The following is a 25,479-nucleotide window of genomic DNA, read 5'->3' as shown; positions in this document are numbered from 1 at the left end:
GCAACTTCTTCCTCCTTTGCAAGTATCCTCAGTCTTAAAACAGTTGTGCCATATATACTTTAATATTATACAAATCCAAAGAATGGAGAGCTCCACGCTCACAACAGACAAACCCCTCCAGGTTTAGGTACAAGAAACATTAGTTTATTTTCTAAAGACAGTTTAACTTCAATTGACGGTTAATGGAAAGGACATTTTATCCAAATTAAATCTCATGAGTGCAGCATCTTCAATATTTCAGTAATCCCTCACGACTATATTAGAGTATTAACCTAGACTGTGGGACAATTGATTGACGGAAAGACTCTAGAATAGGACTGGATCCTTAATCTAATTATAACATAGAACATGGCTCAAGATGTTGTGCCAAACCTACGTAAACCTACTCAAATCAATCTAACCCTTCTATCCCATTTCCCTCTATTTTTCTCACATGTATGGGCCTATCTAAGAGTCTTTTAAATGTCTTTGTATATGTGTAAAAAAAAACCTACCTCTGAAGTGTTCCCTAAACATTCCTTCACTCACCTTAAACATATGTCCTTTGGTATTCGCCATTACTGCTCCAGAAAAAAGATGCTAGCTGTCCATTCTATCAATGCCTCTCAATTTTATACACCTTTATTAAGTTGCCTCTCATCTTTGTCGCTCTAAAAAGAAAAGCTCCAGCTCGTTCAAACTTTTTTTGTAAGACACGTTCTCCGATCTAGGCAGAATGCTGGTAAATCTTCTCTGCACCCTCTCAAAAGTTTCTATATCTTTCCTATAATGATGCAAACAGAGGTGAACACAATACTGCAGGTCTCTTCTAACCAGTGTTTTAGAGCTTATCTCACCGCTCTTGAACTTAATCCCCTAACTAAAGAAGACTAGTAAACTATACACCTTTTTAACCACACTATCAACTTGCATAGCAACCTTGAGTGATTTATGGACTTGGACCCCAAGATCACCAAGTTCCTCCACACTGCTAAGATTCCTGCTATTAACCATGTCCTTTAGTTTGATCTTTCAAAGTGTATAACTTCACACTTTTGTAGATTGAACTCCATCTGCCACTTCTCCAACCAACTCTGCATCCTCTCGATATCCTGTTGTAACCTATGACAACCTTCTATGCCATCCACATCTCCAATCTGAAAACATAATGACCCACCCATCCAATTCTTTATCCAAGTCATTTATAAAGAAAGTTACAAAGAGTAGAAGCACTAGAACATCACTGGTCACCGACCTCCTTGCAGAATATACACAATCTACTACCATCCTTTGTTTTTTATAGGCAAGCTGATTCTGAATCCACACAGACATGATTCAATGGATGGCATGCTTAATGACTTTCTGGATGAGCCTAACATGGGAAGTTCACATACGAGAGTAGAACTTATTAAGACAAACCTCACGTAGTTGCTAAATCTTTTTTGGGGACCTGTCCAATTCTTTAGTTATTTCAGATCAGGTTCAAAAACACCATCTTAGATGTGGATTTGATTCCCATTCGGAATTGATCATTTAATCAAGAGTACTAATGGATTGTTGCACTGTTGGTGCCAACATATTTTGAAGACATTAAACTGAAGCCCTGCACACCCTCCCATTTGGCATTGAAGATTTGATTGCACTCTTCCACAATGAGGAACTAAACAATGCCTACTAGAATCCCTGAAAAGGCTGAGGACCCTGTGATATCTGTCTCTGAGGGTGACGTCAGAACATCATTCAAGAGGGTGAACCCTCACAAGGCATCAGACCCTGACAGTGATTCAGGCAGGGTACTGAAAATCTGCACCAACCAACTAGCCTGAGTGTACATGGACATTTTCAACCTCTCCTTACGTGGCAGTCAGAGGCTCCTATCAGCTTCAAAAGGGCATCAATCATCCTGGCACCCAAGAGGAGTAGCATGAGCTGCCTCAACAACTACCACCCAGTAGCACTAACTTCTACTGTGATGAAATGCTTCGAGAGGCTGGTCATGGCCAGAATTAACATGTACCTAAGTAAAGATATGGATCCACTGCGATTTGCCTATCATCACAATCGCTCCACAGTAGATGCAATATCGCTGTCTTTCCACTCAGCCCTGGATCATCTCAAACAGTAACTCAAACATGCAGCTGCTCTTCATCGACTACAGTTCGGCCTTCAATACTATTATTCTCTCAGTGCTGGTCAAGAAGCTACAAACTCAAGGCTTCTATACCCCAATCTGCAACTAGATCCTTGACTTTCTCATTGGAAGACTGGTGAGTACGAATTGGAAACAACGTCTCCTCCTCACTGATCATCAACACAGGCACACCCCAAGGATGCATGCTTAGCCCACTGGTCTACTCATTATGCACCCACAGGCACAATTCCAATGTCATCTACAAGTTTGCCGATGACTCCAGTTGTTGACAGAATCATAAAGGACATACAGGAAGGAGATAGATAAGATCGTTGAATAGTGTAATGACAACAACCTTGCACTCAATGTCAGCAAAACCAAGATGACTGTGGACTTCAGAAGGAAGTCAGGGGAATATGACCTAGTCCTCATTGAGGGCTCAGTAGTGGAGAGGATCAAAAATTTCAAATTCCTGGGTATCCAAATCTCCACGTTGATGCAATCATAAAGAAGGCTATACGTTGTGAGGTATCTGAGGTAGTTTGGTATGTCACTGAAGAGTCTCGTAAACTTCTACAGGTATACTGTGGAGAGTATTCTGGCTGGTTGCAACATTGCCTGGTATGGAGTCGCCAACTTTCAGGACAAGAATAAACTTCAGAGGGTTGTTAGCTCAGCCTGCGATATGATATCACAGGCACCAGATTTCACTCCATGAGGACATCCACAAGAGGTGGTGTCTTAAAAAGGCAGCCTCTATCCTCAAAGACCCCCACCACCCAGGGCATGCTTTCTTCACACCACTACCATTGGGGGAAAAAGGTACAGAAGCCTAAAGTCGAGTACTCAGCGGGACGAGGACAGATTCTTCCCCGCTGCCATCAGATTCCTGAATAATCAACGAACCAAAAACAGTGCCTTATTTTTTGTTCACTATTATTGATATTATTATTGTTTTAATTTTTATATTGTAAGATGGTTATAATGTTTGCACTCTGATGCTGCTACAAAACACCAAATTCCATGATTTGATCGTGATAATAAATTCTGATTCTCTTCAATGAACTGTGGCAAATATTTATCCCCTAAGCATTTCCACAAAAAAAATTATGATCCGATTCTTTATCTTACAGTTGTTTGGGAGAAATTGCTGCATGGAAATTAGTTATTGTTTCCCATATAACAGCAAAGATCACACTTCAACCATAAAGCCCTATGGTTATTAAATGTGCTTCATAAATACAAATATTTATGCCAACAGATCAAATTATTGTCGATATTGCTTATCATTAGCATCTCAATTATTCATTGAGAAGTATTTTGTCATCAGTTCATTGACATTTATCCAGAGGTGAAATGTCTGGAGCTGAGAAACAATGATCATTTGTATTACACAGTATCCTGTAATCAGTCGGGACTAAAAAGGAGTGAATTGCTCTCCATTAGAATCTGTAAAATAAATCTATACCTGTTCAGTGCGTGGATCAAGTTCTGTGATTCCCAAATCTGAACCCACCAACACTGTGCCTGAATCTGTACGAATAGTCAGACACTGAGGTGTTCCAAGGCCCTGCCATCCATCGCAGTGCAGGCTTTGCAGCAACTTCAGATTACGCATGGCAAATACTGTGAAGTCTTCACAAAATAAACAGAAAAAATGTTAACATGTGGAACAGACCATTATAATCACTATACACTCACCAAACAAAATCACAGAATATTATATTGACAAGCAGCATAAGTTTCAATCAGCAAAGTCACTGTAGACCAAATGGTCTCTATCTGGTCAAAATCTTTTGTCATGAGTATCTTCCAGAATAACTTGTGTTATTTGGCCTGCTATGTACTTAAGGGTGGGCTGTGCACAGTTCAGGATCTTCACCAGAGCAATCCATGTGCTTTCTCTGGCTCCTAACGACTTGGTAAATAAACATTTGAAGGCAGAGTGTCGATTGCTTCCCTGTTGCAGGTGTAGTTTCAAGCAATATCAATTATATCACCATTACAGGGAGTTTAAAAGCCACTTGACAACCTACAGGTCATTTGTAGCTTTTGAATCACATCGTCAAGGGGGGGGGGGGGGACTAACATCAGGGTAGGTAGAGGAGAACAGGTTGGGCAGGGGAGTGAACTCAAACCCGTGCACAAGTCAAGTGCTTGAACTTGTGCGCGATAGTTCGTTTTCGTTCCTACGATTCCGGCCTTTCATTCTTAACTCCTGTGTGAACGCGCAGTCTCTGGGGTTGGCCTGGGATTCAGAACACGCGCAATGGGTTTGATGATACCGGTGCTGGGAAGGAAGGACTGACGGTTGTTGGAGGAGGCGCATCGGCGTTGGGGGGGGGGGGGGGGGGTGAAAGACGGCGAGAACTGAAGAGAGAACAGCAGCCGTTACTAAAGGGGGTGGGCGCTGCGGCAGCCAGGGCAGGAATAGAGCCTGGAGGAGCAAGCTCCGAGCCCAGAAAACAAGACGCTGCTGACCGCCGGACTCGGGCGGCACATCCGGTCCAAGCACCTGTCGCGCCCCGCCAACAGCGAGCACCTAACCCACACCTCGCTCGTTCCGCCAGTCGCCCACCGACCACGCGTGAACCCCAGTGCCGACCTCTGACCCCTGCGCAGTCGTCTCACTCCCGACGACGCCCCCTAGCGCAGCGGAGGTCTCGCGCGCCACGCCGCTGGAAACCTCTTTTCCTCCTTCGGCAAGGGTGAATGTGAGGGGTGGTCTGTTTCCAGTCCTGTTCTGTGGGCTCCGACATGCGACAGGAGGTGCTTGACAGGGCGGGCGGGTTGGTTGGAGTCATTCTGAAGACAATCAGAGCGAGCGGTTATTCTTCTCATTGGTTTTATCGTTAAAGTTGAAGACCTGATTGCAAAAGCCATAGGTGCATTAGTATAACAATTCTATAATAATTCTCTACACTTTATCTGAGAGGTTTGCAGTGAATCTTGCTGAAAGAGAAAGTAAAAGAGTAATTTATTTGACGGTAGAATGGGGTTTCATGTTTAACCAGGTGCTGTGACTGCACGGAAAATGCAGTCCTTCTTACTTGGTCAACTGTAGTGTGAACAAAATTCTATCTTGTATCTCACACAGACACCTCAAAATACCTGATGCTGATGAAACATTTTTTAAAGTTACTGCTGTAGGAAATGTGGCCTCAAAATTGAGCATAGCAAGATCCAACAACAAGCAATATAAAAAATAACTCCAGTAATTTGCATCTAAGTGATACCAATGGGTAAATATTTACAAGATGATAAAGAAATAACTCCACTGATCTCATTTAAAATGGTGTCAAGGTGTTATTTATGTATACCACAGAGACTAAAATGACCTTTAGACTAGACTCTAGTGGTTAATCATTTTAGTAGAATTGTCTTTTGCCTTATTTTTCTATTTTCAAAATGGGGGGGAGGATTTCTTGTTTGCAGTGGAGATCACATCAGTGTTGTTAAAGAAAAAGAATATGGAACTGCAAGCATTGTGCAGCTGCTTTCATGATCTCAAGATGTTCCAAAGTGCTTTCAGCAACCTGTATTTGTGGGCTGTGGTCATTTTGTAACAGAAGAAACATGACAGCTAATACGCATTCAGCAAACTCACAAACAACATTAATAAATAGATCATCCTTTTTCTATTAAAGTTAAATGAGGGATAACTGTTGTCTTGGACTACAGGGAACCCCCATCTTCCAAATACACCAATGGGATTTATTTTTACATTCATGGATAGAACAGGTGGGCCTTAGTTTAATACCATACCTAGAAGATAACACTTCCAGGACACCACACTCAGATTTTGCACTGGAACCATTTTCTATCTGTACGCACACAAAATGTCCAGAATTGTGCAAGACAATGTTCCAGAAAAGAAGTTCTTCCTGATATCCCAGCTAATCGCTATTCCTCTAACAACAAAAAAAGTCCCTGGTCACTCATTCTTGCTTTTGGAAGTTTGCTGTGTATATTAATTGTGGAGTAAAATTATTGCTGTACATTAAAGTACTGACAAAACAGCATCTTCATCTGTCTGAATGGTGTATGATCTTGGCTGGATTTCACTGAGGACAGTTCCCTTCTGAGTCCATAAGTTTGTTTTGTCTTTTAGCCTTACTTGGTCACCAATGTAGGGTTCCAGAAGGATTTTAGTTCCTCTGTTAATGTAATACTTTTGCTTTTCTTTCTGTTGTTCTTTGAATTTCCTCACTTTCTCCCCTCTTTTGTTTTTAGGAGGTTCTCCTGAATGGGTAGGTTTGATCTTGAGTTGTGCTGGTGACAGACCACACTCGAGCGGTGTTGTGCGGTATACTAGCATGCTCTAGTAGAAGTCCATTCCATTGCCTTTTGCCTTCTTCATCAGTCTTTTCACTGTCTGTACTGATTTTTCCACTAGACCATTAGACTGTGGAAAATGAGGACTTGATGTAGTGTGTACAAAGTCCCACTCTTTGGCAAACTATCGGAACTTTGAATTGCAAAACCGGAGTCCATTGTATGTGAATACCTCCCTTGCCACGCCATGCCTGGAGAATATGGCTTTCATACCTGTTCTTACAGCATCTGTTGTGGTGGTGTTCAGTCTACACATCTCTTGGTACAAGGAGTAATAGTCTGTGACTGCAAGATAGTCCTTCCCTTGACATTCGAATAGGTGAGTGTCTACCTTCTGGTAAGGTCAGTATGGTGCTGGGTTGGCTTTAGGGGTTCTGCAGGATTGCTTGCTTGATATTTCCAGCATATTGTACAGTTTGACACTTCATTTGTTATATCATTGTTGATTCTTGGTCACTACATCACTTCTCTGCTCTTTTCTTACACTTTTCAATTCTGAGATGTCCTACATAGATCCTTTTTAGCATCACTTTTCTCAGACTTTTTGGGATAAGGATTTCCTTCCTTTGTAGATGATATCTTCAACCACTGATAGTTCCGCCCTGCAGTTCCAGAACTCTGAAACGTCAGGAGAGCAGTTCTGCTTCATGTTGGGTCATCCATCCAAGATGTTTTTTCTCAGTTGTCTCAGTGTTTCATCTTTGTTTGTCTCTGACTTTATGAGCTCCATTTTTGCATCTGATATGGGCCATTCACTTGTGATCATATCCACGAAGGCATTCACATATAACCATATAACCATTTACGGAGCGGAAACAGGCCATGTTGGCCTTTCGAGTCCGTACCGGTTCACTGATTTTGTGTGCCCTCTAATGGTCCCGTTCGTCTTCTTCTTAATCAGTCTTCATCCATTTTGGTGATTGTGGGCTCTCTTGTATCAACAGCTCTAGACAATGTGCCTGCAGTGTACATTAGCTTACCCGGAGTGTACTCCACATTCAGTGTATAGCGTTGTGGCCTAATCATCATTCTTTGTATTCTCAGTGGACATTCATTTTGGAACAAAGCAATCAAGGGCTTATGGTCAGTCTCTACACTGATTGCTTGTCCTGACACAAACTGATGAAATCTTTCACAGGCGTATGTGATGCTGAGGAGCTCCTTTTCAATTTGAGCGTATCGTGTCTCCGCGTCTGTCATTGAGCGTGATGCATACGGAATTTTTGCAGACAAACTGCATTGAGCCCACTATGTGATGCATCTGATAATATCTTGATGTGTCTCGCTGGGTTGTAAAACCTCAGAACTGGTTCCTCTGTGTGCAATTTCTTTAGTTCGCTCTATGACTTTTCATGTTCACGATTCCACTCCCATTCAATGTTCTTTTCTATTAGTCTTCTCAATGGAGCTATCTTTTCTGAGAGGTTGGATATGAATTTACCCATATAGCTGATTATTCCATTAAACCTCTGTACATCCTTTTTTGCATTGTGGTCTTGGCATGTTCCCAATGGCAGATACCTTTCTGTATCTGGTCTAATGCCCTCACTGCCAATAATATCTCCTACAAATGTCACCCTGAGCTGGCATTTATTTCTATTCAGCTTCAGGTTTGCTTTCCTTCTTGCTTCCAGCACTTTCCTTAGTCTCTCATTATGCTCCATTCTCATGGTTCCCCATATTATTATGTCACCCATTCAGGTATCAACTCGGTCCAGCTGCTCATAGACCATATGGATAGTTTTGTGATACACTTCAGGAGCTGAGGCAATTCTGAATGGTGACCTTAGGAACTTGTATCTGCCAAATGGACTATTGAACATGCACAGTCTTGAACTTGCTTCATCCAATTTTAACTGCCAAAATCCTGACGATGCATCTAACTTGGTGAAAAACTTTGTATTTGCAAACTGTGACATGATTTCTTCACGCGTCGGAAGCTTAAAGTTTTCCCTCTTTATTGCTCTTTTTAGATCTCTTGGATCCAAGCTTTCCATTCTTTTGTTCACAACGATGGGTGAAGTTATCCATTCCGTTAGCTCATCTATCTTCTGAATCACATTCAGGCTTTCCATCCTATCCAACTCTGCCTTTAGTTACTTTTGAAGTGCAAATGGAACTTTTCTGCTTGGATGTATTATCGGTGGTACACACTTATCCACTCTGATCATGTGTTCTCCTGGAAGGCAGCCTAGTCCCTGAAATAGGTCATTGTACTCTTTCATGAGTTCATCATAGACTGTCTCTCCTTCGCTTTCCATAATGAAGACTCTTTTTACCAGGTTCAGTTTCACTTTTGTTCCATATATCTTTGGTCTGGGTCTAATCTTCTTAAAATCAGTCTCTGAAATTACGTTAATTTGTGCTCCAGTATCCAACTTAACTGAAATGTATATGTCATTCACTTTTAATCTCAACATCCAGTCTCTGTTTTCTTTCTTATTTTCAGTCACAACATCTACATAGGATTCCTTTATCTCCCTTTCATCTACTGAATTAACCTTGCTTTGTTGCACTTGGTTCCTACAGCAACAGGCATAATGGTTGCTTTTGTTGTACATATAGCATGTTTTACTATATGCTGGACACTTTTTTGGTAGGATTTGTGTACCGCATCGACGACACGGCTTTCAATTGTCCCTTTCATTTTTGTTCGCTGGCCATGCCTTTCTTTCCAATTTGGGCGCGCTTTTTGTTAAATGGTTTATGTTTGTTTTTGCTCACCTCATCCACATTGCAGCTAGTTTCACTGAACAGCTCTTTTGCCTGCAGTTTTACAGTTTCTGCAGCCCTCCAGAGTGCTATGGCTTTCTCCAAGTCATATTTGCTCTCTTAGCAGTCTTTCCCTTAGACTATTATCTAGAATACCACTCATAAGTCTGTCTTTTATCAGTGAATCGTACAGTCCACCAAATTCACACATTTTCCTTCTGTTTCTCAATTCTGTCACTTACTGATCAATACTTCCTTCCGTTTTCCGGAAGGAAAAATCTGTGCCTCTCAAATGTCACGTTATGTTTAGGTATGCAGTATGCCTCAAAGTGTATCATTATTTTTTCCAATTTAATTTTGTCTCCTTCAGCAGCAAATGTGAAGTTATTATACGCCTCCAGGGCTTCATCACCTACGACATGTTAGAAAACTGATACTTTCACTTTATCATTTTTCTCATCAGCTCCGACTGTCACTAAATACAATCCAAAATGCTGTCACTTGAGGTTTTTCATCTGAGGTTTTGCTGGTGGATGTAACCCTTCCATTTTTCTCTTTGTTAGCTTCTCTTCACTGATCATTTGCTGACTTTAGATTATACATTTTAAAATATTTCCTTCTAATTTCCTTCATCCCACTTCTGATTTCCTTCATCCCACTTCTGACACTGTGTTTCATTCGTATGTGTGAATTCTTAGACAACACATGGATGAAGGAAAAAATTCTTTATTTTAAAGTTGATGTAAATAGCACCATGAGGCATGCCATGAGGCTGCAAGTCTCCGTTACAGATCCTGAATACTGTGTGTCAGCCCCCTGCTGGCAGCCAAATCTATTCAAACAGGAACTATAATCCTTAAGGGATTGCTCGTTGCACTGTAACCATGATCACTATCATTACAGAGCACTGCAGGAAATTTGGACTGTTTGGTACCAGGAACTACCAACCTAGTCCTAAACTGCATTATTTGCCTACAACCTTTATATCCATCCTCTCTGGTCCCATCTACCACTCCAAGCCAGACCTCCAATATGACTACTGTGGTGATATGTTTCTTCCATTGTATATAGTTATCATTGTTGGTTATATGAATGGAGCTGGCCCACCCATGGATGACTCATACCCTATGACTCCTCCCCCATGGTCCTGGGCCATAAAGGTTGAGCCACCTTTCCCTTGCTGCCATTCCTATCCTGGGATCCGGGCCAGCAAGGTTCTTCTGTGTATTAAAGCCTAGCGTTTCCTGAGCTTGTCTCTGTGGTTACTGGTAGTGCCCTATAATTTAATACACAGAAATTATCTCTTCGGTAATGGAGAAACTGCTGCACCCCAATTGACTGGAAGTGGACCCCCAACTCCCAGGAGCATCTGAACTCTATGAGCAGTGGATAAGTTGCTTTGATAATTTCCTCGAGGCCACTGCCAACCTGGTGGACTCTGACGAAAGGAGGTTCAAAGTACTGCAAGAGAGAATCGGCCAGTGAGCGTTCCAGGCAATCAGGGGTTGTGCCACATACACCGAGGCAATGGCTGATGTCCAGGCCCTCTATAAACTGAGGATCAACAATGATTATTCATGTTATCTCCTGGCTTCCCACAAGAAACAACCTGGTGAGTCGGCCAAAGAATTCATTTGTGCCCTGCTCGTGCTGGGGAAAGACTGTGGGGGTAATGCAACGACTCCTGTACCAGTGCCCCACTGTGTCAAAGACCTAGTCTGGGACGCCTGCGTGTCAGGATTGAGGACCGATTACATTTGGCAGCATCTCCTTGAAGAAGACCAGTTGCCACTGAAGTGAGCCAAACAGTTAATCAGGACTCTAAACTCGGCCCAGCGCAATGCAGAATCGATCGCGGCAAAAGTGGGCCCTCCATTTGCATGCTAAAAATGCTGCCATCTTGGGAGATGGCATCGGGGATGGGCAACCCGACAATGACAGTGGTGGTGACTGAACACATGAAGTGCTTTTTCTGCAGGCAGGTGAAGCACCCACGACAACTTTGTCCCGCAAGGGGTGCAAGTTGCTCAGGCTGTGGAAAGTGGGGACACTATCTGCGGGTATGTCAAGCTAAGACCTCCACTCAAAGCAGTGCGGTGTGTATGGCTGATGGGCAGATGGCGCCCCTAGTTCCAATACAGATTGTGTGCGTGCAGAGAGGGGTGCCATCTTACCTGCCAGAGCCCCTGCCTTCTGCATGGTCTGCCAAGGCAGAGCCCGCTCCACCGATGGCACTTCCGGCTTCTTCCCCAACCTCAACAGCCATGACCTTGTGTTCAACATGGAGACCGTCATCTTATGCATCAGGCCTCCACGCAAATGACAAAGGCAATGCACCGATCCTGGCATCTGTAATGCAGAATCAGACCAGCCCTCATCCGATCGCCCACTCAATGATGCAGATCGAGGTGAATGGACATAAAATGAACTGCCTACTTGACAGCGACAGCACGGAGAGTTTTATTCACCCGGATGCGGCCCACAGACTCTCCCAGTCTGGCCGATGAGCGGATCGATATCGCTGCAGCAAAAGGCCACCAAACTGACATCGGGGGGTATTGTATTCCATCTCTGACAGTCGGGGATGTGCGTTACGATAATTTCTCGCTACTTGTTATGTCCCAACTCTGTGCGCCAATCCTCTTGGGCTTGGACTTTCAAAACCAGTTCAAGAGTGTGATGATGGCGTTTGGAGGCCCCCAGCTACCCCCCACAGTGAGCAACCTACAATTCGCAGACCCCTCCCAGTACCCAGCTCTGGCTTGCGGCCTCACCACCCTTCGGGTATCCCCTCCTTTGCTATTCGCGAACCTCACCCCGGATTGTCGACCCGTCGCTACCAAGAGCAGGCGCTACAGTGCCGAGGACATGGCGTTTATCTGGGCTGAGGTTCAGCGACTCCTGGTGAGGGGATCGTCGCCCCGAGTACCAGCCCCTGGAGAGCCCAGGTCCTGGTGGTCAGGAGTGGGAGCAAGCCATGAATGGTCATTGACTACAGTCAGACCATTAATCGCTTCACCCAACTGGACCCTTACCCCCTTCCCCAGATAGCTGACATGGTCAATAAGGTCATGCAATATTGTGTATTCTCGACCATTACCTTAAGTCAGCCTATCACCAGCTTCCCCTCCACCCCAGTGACCGAATTTATACAGGTTTGGAGGCTGATTGGAAACTTTTTCATTTTTTCTGGGTTCCCTTTGGTGTCACCAAAGGTGTCTCTTCAGTCCAGAGAGTGATTGTCAGGATAGTAGAGGAGCACAATCTGGAAACGACATTGCCCTTCCTCGATAATGTCACCATCTGCAGCCATGATCAGCAGGACCACGACGCTAACCTAGCTAAATTTCTGTGAACTCCATGGTCCTCAATCTTACATACAATAAAGACAAGTGCGTCTTTAATACCAATCGCCTGATTCATGGCACATGGTGTCATTGCCCCAAACCCCGACCACATGCAGCTCCTAATGGAGCTCCCAGTTCCGAACACCATGAAAGACTGAAAAGGTGCCTACGGCTGTTCTACTATGCACAATGGGTGCCCAACTACGCTGATAAGGCCCGCCCCCTCATAAGTCCACAATGTTTCCAATATAGGCAGAGTCCCAGGCTGCTTTTTAACAGATCCAAGAGGACATCGCAAAGGCCATGATGCATGCCGTAGACAAATCCATTCCTTTTCAGGTGAAGAGCGATGCTTCCGACTTCATGCTGGCCACCACACTAAACCAGACAGGCAGGCCAGTAGTCTTTTTTTCCCATACCCTCTAGAGCCCTGAGACATGTCACTCCTCAGTCGAAAAGGAGGCGTGGGCAATCATTGAGGCGGTGAACCATTGGTGCCACTACCTGGCCAGAAAACAATTTACCCTGCTGTCAGACCAATGGGCCATCGCTTTCATGTTCAACATGCAGCAGTGGGTAAAATAAAAAATGACAAGATCCTCAGGTGGAGACTTGAGCTCTCCACCTATAATTATGATATCTTTTACTGGCCAAAGCTCAACGATCTGCTTGATGCCCTATCCCAGGGGACGTGCACCACCGCGCATCTCGACCGTCTCCAGGCCCTACACGATTCCCTCTGCCACTCCAGAGTTATGAGACTGTTCCACTTTATCAAAATTTGGAACCTTCCGTACTCTGTCGAGGATGTCAGATCCATGTCGGGACTGCAAGCTACAGTTCTACAGACCTGACAAGGCACACCTCATTAAGGCCACTTGCTCATTCGAATGACTGAGCGTCAATTTCAAGAGCCCCCTTCCCTCATCGAACTGGAATATTTATTTGCTGTGTGTTATTGATGAATACTTCTGGTTCCTTTTTGCCATCCACTGTCTGGATATGACCTCGGTCACAGTGATTAAGGCACTGAGCTGTATCTTCACTCTGTTCGGGTACACCAATTACATCCACAGTGATCAGGGATCCTCGATCGTGAGTGAGGAGCTGTGGCAGTACTTTTTCATTAGTGGCATAGCCACCAGTAGGACCACCAGTTATAATCCCAGAGGTAAAGGATAGGTGGAACGGGAGAACACCTGTTTGGAAGGCTTTGCTCCTGGCCCTGAAGTCCAGACACCTGCCAGTGTCGTGTTGGCAGAATATCCTGCCAAAGGCATTGCATGCCATCTGCTCACTCCTTTGTACCGCCACGAACACCACCACATGTTTGCCTTCCCTAGGAAGTCGGTGAATGGCTCCTCGATTCCTCCATGGTTGGTGACACCAGGGCTGGTCCTGCTCAGGAGGCATGTGAGGGGCCATAAGAGTGACCTGTTGGTTGAAGAGGTGCACCTCATTCATGCGAACTCTCATGTGAGGCACCCCAATGGCCACGAGGACACTGTACCCGTCTGGGATCTGGTGCATGCCAGAGAGCCCGGAACCATCTGTTACACCCCCATTAACCCTGCATTTTATGCTATCCCACAATGGGGCTCACAGTTAGGGTAGACTCACTTGGGATACCAACCCCCACGGACATCACTCCAATGGGACTGGCTCCCATCAGGACACTGACCCCCACCTCCCTTCAGTTCTGTGACCAACATCACCCCGACACAGACAGTACCCTCTCTGTCTAGTCCGACGATGACCAAGCCTGTAGACACTCACCCGGCTTAACAGCAGACTACTCCCATCCCTGCTCCCGCAGGTCCCGTAGACAGAGTTGGACACCGGTGAGTCTGAATCTTTAGTCTTGGCAGTTTTTTTTTTCTGTTCCAGAACTAAGGTTGGGGGGGGGGGTTCTGCTCTAAAAGGAGGGGTGAATGTGGTGATATGTTTCCTCCATTGTATATAGTTATCAATGTTGGTTGTATATATGGAGCTGGCCTGCCCATAGAAGACTCATACCCTATGACTCCTCCCCCATGGTCCTGGGCCATAAAGGTCGAGCTGTGGGGCTCACCACAAGGTAGGCGAACTGGCCCCACTTGTATGCCACGTGGCGGGGCAGCTGGCCAAAATGGCGCCATTGGGAGTTTCCCTTCCTTCCAGCTCGGGGCTCATAAACCCACGGTTAGGGACCACATGATGCCCGGATGATGTCAGCACCCTCCAGCGTGGTTCTAGGTCCGGGCTGGGTATATAAGTGCAGCCCAGCAGCCTGCGATAAACTAGTCCGCTCACTGAGCTCAAACCGTCTGGTTGCATGTGTTATTGCAGGAGCAGTGTAGCCACCGCTACAATTGGTGACCCCAACATGATATCTGTGCACCAGGTCAACTTTAGAGAAGACCCTCATGCCGTGCAGGTTGGCCGTAAAGTCTGGGATGGGAGGGATGGGGTAACGGTCAGGAATGGTTGCCTCGTTGAGCCATCGATAGTCTCCACAGGGACACCAGCCACCGGAGGCTTTCAGGACCAGGTGGAGCAACGAGGCCCATGGGCTGTCGGACCGATGAATGATCTCCAGCTCCAACAGGTGCGAAAACTCCTTTGCTACCTGGAGCTTGTCAGGCGTGTGCCGGCATGCCTTGGCATGAACCGGCGGGCCCTGGGTGGGGATGTGGTGGAACATCCCATGGCGCGGCGAGGCAGCGGAGAACTGTGGCTTGAGGAGTGTCGAGAACTTGTCTAGGAACTCGTCTCTGGGCATGCTGATCATGGCCATCTGCGGTTGCTCCTAGCAGGAGGCATCGAGGCGAACAGCCTGGAAGGTACGGGCATCCACCAAGTGCCTACCTCAAATGTCCACCAGATCCCGGTGCACCCTGAGGACATACCCAAGATGGCCATCATCACCCCCTTTGGCCTGATCGAATACCTGCGCATGCCGTTCGGGCTCAAGAATGCCGCTCAGACCTTCCAGGGCCTCATGGACTCAATGGGCAGGAACTTGGATTTCGTCTTTATTTATTTGGATGACATCATTGTTGCCAGCTAGGACTGAGCGCAACACAAGGCCCACCTACGTGCCCTTTTCTCCCGGCTGGCCGACTTCGGCCGTACCCTCGACCCGGCCAAGTGCCGGTTCAGGAAAGAGTCCATGCAGTTCCTGGGCCATAACACCACGGCCGAAGGAGCCATGCCCGCCGCTGCGAGGGTTGCCGCCATCAGGGAGTTCCCACGCCTTAACAGCCTCAGGGGGCTGCAGGAATTCATGGGTATGGTCAATTTTTACAACCGTTTTATCCTGGGAGCTACGCGCATCATGCAGCCGCTGTTTGCCCTCATCACAGCCAAGCACAAGACACTCGCTTGGAACCCAGAAGTCTGCTCTGCATTCGAGGCCACCAAGGACGCCCTCGCGAAGACCGCCATGCTCGCCAACCCACACACCAACCTGCATATGGCACTCTCTGTCTATGCCTCTGTCACAGTCGTCGGTGCCGTCCTGGAGCAGCAGGTGAATGGGCCTTGGAAGCCGCTGGCATTCTTCAGCCACCTGCTCCGCCAGCCAGAACGCAAGTATAGTGCCTTCAACTGTGAGTTACTGGGCATGTACCTGGTGGAGCAGCATTTCCGCTACTTTTTGGAGGGGAGGACTTTTACCATCTTCACCGACCACAAACCCCTCACACAGGCGCACGCGATGGCAAAGGATCCGTGGTCGGCCCGCATCAGGGTCACCTCTCCTTCGTGTCGGAGTTTACCTCCGATGATTGGCACAGGGCAGGGAAGGACAATGTAGTTGCTGATGCACTCTCGCGACCGGCCATCTGCCCGCTAACTCTAACGCCCGGCCTCGACTTCGACCAGCTTTCCTGGGACCAGGAAGCTGATGAGGAGATGACAGCCTTCAAGACCGCCATCACTGGCATGCGATTCTGAGACCTCCCGACTCCGAGCGGCGAAGGCACCATCCTGTGCGATATCTCCTTGGGCACCCCATGGCCAGAAGTTCCGCAGCAGTGCGCAGGCAGGTCAAAGGACATTGGTGCCAGTTCTGGGGGTGGGGGGGGGGGGGTTTGTGTGGCGGCTCACCACAAGGCAGGCGAACTGGCCCTGCTTGTAAGCCATGTGGCGGGGCAGCCAGCCAAAATGGCGCTATTGGGGGTTTCCCTTCCTTCCAGCTCAGGGCTCATAAACCCGCGGTTAGGGACCACGTGATGCCCGGATGATGCCAGCTTGGTTCTAGGTTCGGGCTGGGAGTATAAGTGCAGCCCAGCACCCTGCAATAAAGTAGTCTTCTCACTGTGCTCAACCCATCTGGTTGCGTGTTAACCTTTTCTTGCTGCCATTCCTATCCTGGATTTTGGCCAGCAAAGTTCTGTGTATTAAAGCCTGAGCTTGTCTCTGTGGTTACTGGTAGTGGTCTACAACTGCCAAATTTCAGAACTCCTTCCTTTCCCCCCACCCCCCCTTCCCCCCACCCCCCCTTCCCCCCACCCCCCCTTCCCCCCACCCCCCCTTCCCCCCACCCCCCCCTTCCCCCCACCCCCTCCTTCCCCCAACACAGCCCAGGTGAAAGCAAAGATCAGAAATGAGTTTATGATATATTCAATTGAAGACATTTTTTAAAAAGCTGGATTATAATTTGCAACGAATCAGAAATGAATATGAATTCGAAATAAGTATGTTCAAGTTTGGCTCGAACTTGTTGAAAACTGTTTTCAGGAAAAGTGTGCAAAACGTCACCATTCTTATGCAACAATATTGTTTCTAACGTTCGTTGCGCGGTAACTGCGGCCACATTGGTCCAGCCTTCTGGATTATAATATCCGCATTATCAACCAATTGTAGAAGGAGTTGCTCTTTATCACACTCTAGTCCGTCCAGGAAAGTTGAATTTGCAAGCGTGCCCCAGACCTTGGGAGTGGTACTAATAGTGTATGGTTTTTTTTTTCGGGTTGGAACCAAGGAAATTACCAAACGTCGAGTTATTTCACTCGTTGTCGGTGTACAGTTCGAACTTGGGTAAGGTCGGTTGCTCGCAAGTAAATGCGAATGGTGTGTTTGAGCAAATTTAAAAATAAGGAATCTGTCAAAGTGAGGGAGACGGATCGACCCAAAATTAATATTACGTGACGGCTGCGGGCTCACTTAGTTTGGTCGATTTTCGGTGAGTTTTGTAATATCTCTGTATTCTTTAAATAAATATTACTTTCCTTTACAAAACAACCCCGGATATTATTGAGGTACCTTTCAAACTCAACTAGTTTCAAAGCATTTTACAATGTAGGCAGGAACTAATTTATAGCAAAAAGTCAAATGCAACAAATGTATCCTTATCCTGATTAAGGAGAATTCGAGGCAGCGAGAACTACCCCCCCCCCCCCCCCCCAGCGTTAACCTTCAGATATTTTTATTTATTTTGTGTCCATTTTGCCAGTACTTTGCTGTAATGAAGGAAATGATATATTTAAAGAGTGCTTTTTTTAAATTATTTTCTTTAAAGTTTTTTCACCTTGAATGATATTTAAATTATAGATGTGTGATTGTAGGATCCAAAGAACGATGGCAGACGAATTGCAAGTGGGACATGACAGCCCGTTAGAGTCACTAACATTAGCAGAAAACTCAGCCATTCAGATTGAGTCTTGTAATGAGTGCGAAGAACCAAAGGAGACAGAAGACTTGGCAAACTATTTGAAATCTCTGGGCAAGGGAAAGACGCAGTGCGAAAAGTTGTGTGGGTATCTCAACAAGCTGGGAGGCAAAGGACCGCTGAAAGGCTGCAAGACTCGTTGGTTCGTGTACGACCCAAGGAAATGCTTTCTGTATTATTTCCGAACAGCCCATGATAGCTGTCCACTGGGCAGCATGGATTTATCAAGTGCCGCATTTCGTTATTGCCTGGAAGCAGAGGAGGGAACCTTTGAAATCAAAACTCCAGAGAAGGAATATATTCTGAAGGTGAGAGCGGAGTTAAGATTTGCTCCCTGCTGGACAAATAAATCATTCTGTACAATGTGCTAATTAACAATTGATGTTTTAATATTTTGAAAAATCATGACTTCCCACTTTAAATACTCTGAAAATTAGTGGGTGAACGAAATAACAATCGTTTTTTTTTAACCAAAAAGGGGTATCTCTTAATAGAGTTTAAGCTATTTGGTAGGGAAACTAGTTTATTGAATTGGTACTCCATGGGTGAAAAGTGGATTCCAGTGGGCTCTACCATTACATTTCTGTCACATTGTTAAAATATGCAATATTGCAAGTTCTGTCCTCTCATTTTCCATCAATAATAGTTTCTTTTTTTCTTTGGCTTGGCTTCGCGGACGAAGATTTATGGAGGGGTAATGTCCACGTCAGCTGCAGCCTCGTTTGTGGCTGACAAGTCCGATGCGGGACAGGCAGACACGGTTGCAAGGGAAAATTTGTTGGTTGGGGTTGGGTTCTGTGGTCTTCTTCCAAGGAGGTTGCTGCCCGCCAAACTGTGAGGCGCCAAGATGCACAGTTTGAGGCGATATCAGCCCACTGGCGATGGTCAATGTGGCAGGCACCAAGAGCTTTCTTTAGGCAGTCCTTGTACCTCTTCTTTGGTGCACCTCTGTCACGGTGGCCAGTGGAGAGCTCGCCATATAACACGATCTTGGGAAGGCGATGGTCCTCCATTCTGGAGACGTGACCTACCCAGCGCTGTTTTGGATCTTCAGCAGCGTGGATTCGATGCTGTCGACCTCTGCCATCTCGAGTACTTCAATGTTAGGGATGAAGTCGCTCCAATGAATGTTGAGGATGGAGCGGAGACAACGCTGGTGGAAGCATTCTAGGAGCCGTAGGTGATGCCGGTAGAGGACTCATGATTCAGAGCCGAACAGGAGTGTGGGTATGACAACGGCTCTGTATACGCTAATCTTTGTGAGGTTTTTCAGTTGGTTGTTTTTCCATACTCTTTTGTGTAGTCTTCCAAAGGCGCTATTTGCCTTGGCGAGTCTGTTGTCTATCTCGTTGTTGATCCTTGCATTCGATGAAATGGTGCAGCCGAGATAGGTAAACTGGTTGACCGTTTTGAGTTTTGTGTGCCCGATGGAGATGTGGGGGGGCTGGTAGTCATGGTGGGGAGCTGGCTGATGGAGGACCTCAGTTTTCTTCAGGCTGACTTCCAGGCCAAACATTTTGGCAGTTTCTGCAAAACAGGATGTCAAGAGCTGAAGAGCCGGCTCCGAATGGGCAACTAAAGCGGCATCATCTGCAAAGAGTAGTTCACGGACAAGTTGCTCTTGTGTCTTGGTGTGAGCTTGCAGGTGCCTCAGATTGAAGAGACTGCCATCCGTGCGGTACCGGATGTAAACAGCGTCTTCATTGTTGGGGTCTTTCATGGCTTGGTTCAGCATCATGCTGAAGAAGATTGAAAAGAGGGTTGGTGCGAGAACACAGCCTTGCTTCACGCCATTGTTAATGGAGAAGGGTTCAGAGAGCTCATTGCTGTATCTGACCCGACCTTGTTGGTTTTCGTGCAGTTGGATAACCATGTTGAGGAACTTTGGGGGGCATCCGAAGCGCTCTAGTATTTTCCAAAGCCCTTTCCTACTCACAGTGTCTGTATGCAGACTCGAGGCGTGGGGCCAGGTACTCAGACATCATGCCTGGAGATAATGTTCTGGTGAGGCAAGAGAGTGGTGGTAGGCTAGACACACCTTATTACCATCAACCCTACACTGTTGTATCCAGAAGCGGCAGTATGGTGTCAGTCAAGTCTCCAGCTGGAGTCCTGTACAAAAGAAACGTGTCTGGTGTCAAAAAGTACCAATCCAGAGCGACACCGAGTGAAGTGGTTGGAAGTCCAATACGAGATGCTCAACCTGAGGGACCAGATGATGTTCCAGAGGTCGTTACCAACATTCCCGATGAAGTGGCCAGAGTACCAGAAACACCAGAGGCCGCAGCGAGCAGTGTTTCCGGTGCTGAGGGTGAACAACCAAGTTACAACAGTAGCATTGCAGGAAGGCCGAGACAGGACAGGAAACCACCTAAGCGATATGAAGATTTTGTGCCATATTTCTAATCGTGCCCGCATTATCATGAAAGTGAAAGTCTGTGATAGTTGGATTGAGTTTCAATAAAGCACAGTAATGTTACTCACCAAGGAAGAGAAATGATAATGGGAACATTTGGACAGTGATTTGATCAATACATCATAAAGTACATGTATGAGTGCTGTATGAATTGCATTTTTGTTTAGTCGACTATTTAGTATTAAATGGGAAAAAAAAACAAAAGTATTGGAATTTAAACATGTGAGGTGTATAAATTTAAATGTTTACATTTTGCATATGAGGTGAGCATTTTATTAGTATAATTACAGAAGAACAGTTGAGCTATATTACATTTGGTTATAACATGTTTATGTTACATTTTGTGAAGAGGGAATTTGAGTTGTTTTTGTTTTGAATTTAAAGTTGTTTTGTTGGTTCAGAAGGCAGAAAAATGCTATTGATAGTGTTAAAGTGTTTACATTTAAACATAAAGATATAAAGTTTATTTCTGGTGAAAGGAGGAATGTCATGATAATGAATATGCATGATATGTATTAACCTGACTGGAAGTCTGATGGTATGCACTGGAGGTGGAAGGTGCAGGATGATGAAATAAGGGAAGCAGGAAAATAAAGACACTGAGATGTTCAACTGGTAAAGCATGTGGTGATGGTGTTATTAATTTCACATTTCGGGCCACAAATGTGACATTGGCGACGAGGCAGGCGAAACTACAACACATTCAATAGTTTGAGGTGCCTATGTTAGAGGCAGAATTATACAGCATGGAAATGAGTCCTTCAACCCAATCCATCCATGCTGATCGAGTTGCCTACCAAACCTAGTCCCATTTGCCCCATATCTCTCTTATCCTTTTCTATTTGTGAACCTTTGCAAACTTTAGTAATTGCCCTGGCACTTCCTCCAGCACCTTGTTCCCTCTGTGTGGGGGAAAATGTTGCCCCTCAGATCCCCTTTAAATCCTTGTCTTTTAGCCTTATATTTGTGCCCTCCAGTTTTAGCCACCCCTCTTCCTGGAAAAAAGACTGTGTCCATTCACCTTATTTATGCTCCTCCTGATTTTATAAACCTTTGTAAGATCATGCTTTAGGGAAAAAAGCTTTTCTGCACCCTATCTGCCTTAATTCCATTCTTCCTAAAGCTCGGTGACCAGAACTGCACAAAATGCTCTAAGTGTGGTCGCTAATATCTTATAAAGTTGTAACATAACATCCCAACTCTTGTTCTCAATGCCCTTGCCAAGAATGCAAGTATACCAAATACCTTCTACCTGTGTCGCCACTTTCGGGGAATGATGCCATTGCACCTCCCAGTTCTCTGTACTATAACATTCTCAATTGCCATACCATTTTTAATGCAAGTCCTGCCCTTGCTTAATTTCCCAAAATGCAACACCTCACTTGTCTGAGTTGAAGCAAAGATGGCAAAAAAGACAGGAAGGTGAAAAGACAGGATCATTTGCTATGCAATAGAAATGCAGCAAAATTGGTAACAGATACTGGTATATGTTTACTTAAATGCACATAACATTAGAAATAAAGTGGATGACCTTGTTGGACAGCTACAGTTTAAAAGATATGACGTTGTGGTCTTCACTGATGGCAATGACAGATGTGATTGGGAACTGAATGTATATAGGAAAGATAGGCAGGTAGGTAGAGGGGGTGGCGTGGCCCTGATGGTAAGAAATGATAGGATCAGAAGACATAGAATCCTTAAGAAATGGCAAGGGTAAAAGGATCCTAATATACAGGCCCCCAAACAGCAGCAGGGAGGTAGACTACGAGTTGCAACTGGAAATAGAAAAAGTGTGTCAGAAGGAAAATGTTGAATAATTAAGGGGGAATTTAACATGAAAGGCAATTGGGAAAGTCAGGAAGGTACTGGATCTCAGGAGGGAGAGTTTGTAGAAGGACTATGAGATGGCTTTTTTTGAGTAGCTTGTCGATAAGCGCAGCAGGGGATTGGTGGTTTTGGATTGGGTGCAGTGTAATGAACCTGAGATGTTTGGGGAACTAAGGTAATAGAACCCTTAGGAAGTAGTGATTATTATATGATTGCATTCAGTTTCAAATTTGAAAAGGAGAAGCTGAATCAGGTGTGTCAATATTTCAGTGGTACAAAGGAAATTACAGTGGTATGAGAGAGGAACTGGCCCAAGTTGACTGGAAAAGTTAGCTGGATGAAGGGTCAGCAGAGCAGAATTGGATGATATTTCTGCAAGAAATAAGGAAAGTGCAAGATACATATTTTCTAAGAAAAAAGAAAATTATGAATGGGTAAAAATGGCACAAATGTAGCTAATGAGAGGTTAGGGCTCAAGTGAAGGCAAATGGGAGAGCATACATAAGGGGTAAATAGAGGATTGGGAAACTTTCAAAAACTTGGAGAAACTAAGAGTCATTAGGAAAGAAAAGAAAATATGAAAAGAATTTGGCAAATAATTTACAAAAGAACACTTAAGAGTTTTAAAATATATGAAGAGTAAAAGAGAAAATTAAGCTGGAGAAATAATGGATATCAGGGAGATAACAGAGGAACTAAATGGGTATTTTGCATCAGTCTTCACTGTGGAAGACATTAGAAATTAACTTGATAGTCCTCAAGGACGAGGTTATGAAATACCTTGAGGTGCATGACCTGATGGGTCCAAGTCAGCATGGTTTCATGAAGGGAAGATTCTGCCTGACAAACCTATTGGAATTTTTTGAGGAAACTTCAAGTAAGATGGACAAGGTGTAAGGTAAAACATCATGAGATGGGAATGTGTAAGGAGTTACCCTGTACAGGGCTGTAACAAGATGTGAATGCATCCTTGTACTTACAAGATAAGAGAGACATTGATGGATTGAGAGGCAGGAAGCTAGCAGGGAAAGGATAGCAACAGTTTTAGTCATTGGACAAGTAATGATATGATGATGTTCTAAGCACGTATCCAAGGGTATAAAAAATCACCATTTTGCTGATAACGGCAGAATGCATTCTCCGACTAACATGGTTAGTTGCAAGTGTTACAATCCGGTAATAAAGAACAAAGAACCCTGATTTCGACTCAGTCTGGTGTTTGTCTCACTCATTCATGAACAAAGCAGACCTAACAAAGGGAGAGGCTGTGGATGTTGTGCATTTGGATTTTCAAAATGTCTTCAATAAGGTGCCATATAAGAGGTTGCTTTATGAAGAGAGCCCATGAAATTACAGGAAAGTTATTAGATTGGGTAGAGCATTGGTTGATAGGCAGAAAGCAAAGGGTGGGAATAAAGGGATCCTGTTCTGGTTGGTTGCTATTTACTAGTTGTGTTTCTGCAGGGGTCGGTGTTGGAGCCGCTTCCTTTTACAATGTTTATCGATTATTTTGATTATGGATTAAATGGTTTTGTGACAAAGTTTACAGATGACACCAAGATAGGTGGAGGAACAGGAAGTTTTGAAGAAACCAAAAGGTTACAGGGAGTCTCGGACAGTTTAAGAGTGCGCAAAGAAATGGCAGATGAGATACAATGTTGAGAATATACATTTTGGAAGAGGAAATAAACAAAATTCGGAAGTGCAAAGGGACTTGGGGGTCCTCATGCAGGATATCCTAAAGGTTAACCACCAGGTTGGATTGGCAGTAAGGAAAGCAAATGCTATGTTGGCATTCTTTTCAAGAAGAATAGTGTATAAGAGTAAGGAGATGTTGGAGGTTCTATGGGGCACTGGTGAAACCTAATTTGGAATTCTGTTGCAGTTTTGGGCCCCTTGGAAGGGATGTACTGATGTTGGAGAGATTTTAGAGAAGATTACTGGGATGATTCCTGGAATCCAAGGGTGAACATATGAGGAACACTTAGCATCTCTTGGACTGTATTCTTTGGAATATTGAAGAATGAGAGAGGATCTCATAGAAACATTTTGAATGCTAAAAGGATTGGATGGAATAGATGTGAATAAGATGTTTCCCTTTCTGGTGAGTCCAGGACAAGAAGGCACCCATTGTAAATTAGAATTGGAGGGTATCCATTTAAAATAGAGATGAGGAGAAATTTCTTTAGCCAGAGGCTTATGGATTTATGGAATTGGTTGCCACATACAGCTGTGGAGGCCCGATCATGAGGGAGTTTAAGGAGGAGATTGATAGGTATCTCATTAGTCAAGGTATCAAGGGATATGAGGAAAAGGCTGGAAATTGGAACTAGATAGGAAAATAGTGTAGCTCATGGTGGAGTGGAAGAGCAGACTCAATGGGCTGAATGGCCTACTTCTGTTCCTTTATCTTGTGAATTTCACCTGCCATTTCTTAGCCTACTTTCTCAGTTTATCTAGGTCAGTTGTTTTCAACCTTTTTCTTTCCACTCTAAGTAATCCCTTACTAATCACAGAGCAACTATGGCTTAGAGATTACTTAAAATGGTATGTGTGTGGAAAGAAAGACTTTGAAACCCACTGATATAGATCCTGAAGTAGTCTTATTTAGCCTTCATCATTTTTCACCAAACCACAAATTTTGCTGTCATCTGTAAACTTGCTAACTATACCAAATACATTCTCCTCCAAATTGTTGATATTGTGGCGGCTCACCCATGTGGCAAGTGAACTGGCTCCAGCAGTTGCAGGCGGGTCAGCAGCCAGCAACATTCACAGGGACTCTGGGTGGGGCAAAGCCTCGGCCCAGAAGCCGATGTCACTTCTGCCCTTCTCGTGTGAAGGTTATTGGTAAGTGTGGGCCGTTTAAGCACATGATTTTGAGCTAGTAAATCAGTTGAACCGAAATTCTGCTTGACTCGGCGTGTTTCTTTCTCTCGCAGTGGCATACCAGCCACATTGGTGACCCCAAAGGTCCAATAGTACTTGGACCCAACACAATCGACGTGGACCCAACACAGTCGACGTGGACCCAACACAGTCGACGTGGACCCAACACAGTCGACGTGGACCCAACACA

The 25,479-nt window shown here is 45.0% G+C and overlaps 2 protein-coding genes across 22 annotated transcripts in view; one reads left to right on the top strand and one right to left on the bottom strand.

Moving 5' to 3' along the window:
- elp1 (elongator acetyltransferase complex subunit 1) overlaps positions 1-4,801 on the bottom strand; it is a 130,773-nt gene extending 125,972 nt beyond the window's left edge. For 2 of the 7 annotated variants that reach the window (XM_069922704.1, XM_069922719.1), the window contains exons 1-2: positions 4,664-4,716; positions 3,579-3,745 (exon numbers count right to left, since the gene is read on the bottom strand). In XM_069922704.1, coding sequence (XP_069778805.1) covers positions 3,579-3,728 — 150 coding nt within the window. In that variant the 5' untranslated portion in view covers positions 3,729-3,745; positions 4,664-4,716. The other 5 variants (XM_069922706.1, XM_069922705.1, XM_069922715.1 and 2 more) reach the window with 5 other exon arrangements.
- Positions 4,802-4,900: 99 nt separating this feature from the next.
- Positions 4,901-25,479, top strand: part of tbc1d2 (TBC1 domain family, member 2) — a 142,781-nt gene continuing 122,202 nt past the window's right edge. For 8 of the 15 annotated variants that reach the window (XR_011352746.1, XR_011352736.1, XM_069922759.1 and 5 more), the window contains exons 1-2: positions 17,307-17,671; positions 18,040-18,465. Coding sequence is in view for 10 of the 15 variants with exons in the window: in XM_069922759.1 (XP_069778860.1) it covers positions 18,040-18,465 (426 nt within the window). In the remaining 5 variants the exon portion in view is untranslated. Of the gene's footprint in view, positions 4,996-17,306; positions 17,672-18,039; positions 18,466-25,479 lie in introns of those variants that run through there. The other 7 variants (XM_069922740.1, XM_069922731.1, XM_069922738.1 and 4 more) reach the window with 7 other exon arrangements.

The sequence above is a fragment of the Narcine bancroftii genome, chromosome 1 (assembly GCF_036971445.1).
Source record: "Narcine bancroftii isolate sNarBan1 chromosome 1, sNarBan1.hap1, whole genome shotgun sequence".
In the NCBI taxonomy this organism is placed as follows: domain Eukaryota; kingdom Metazoa; phylum Chordata; class Chondrichthyes; order Torpediniformes; family Narcinidae; genus Narcine; species Narcine bancroftii.
The sequence above is the reverse complement of the archived record's forward strand: the minus strand, read 5'-3'. Positions and strand labels throughout refer to the sequence as shown.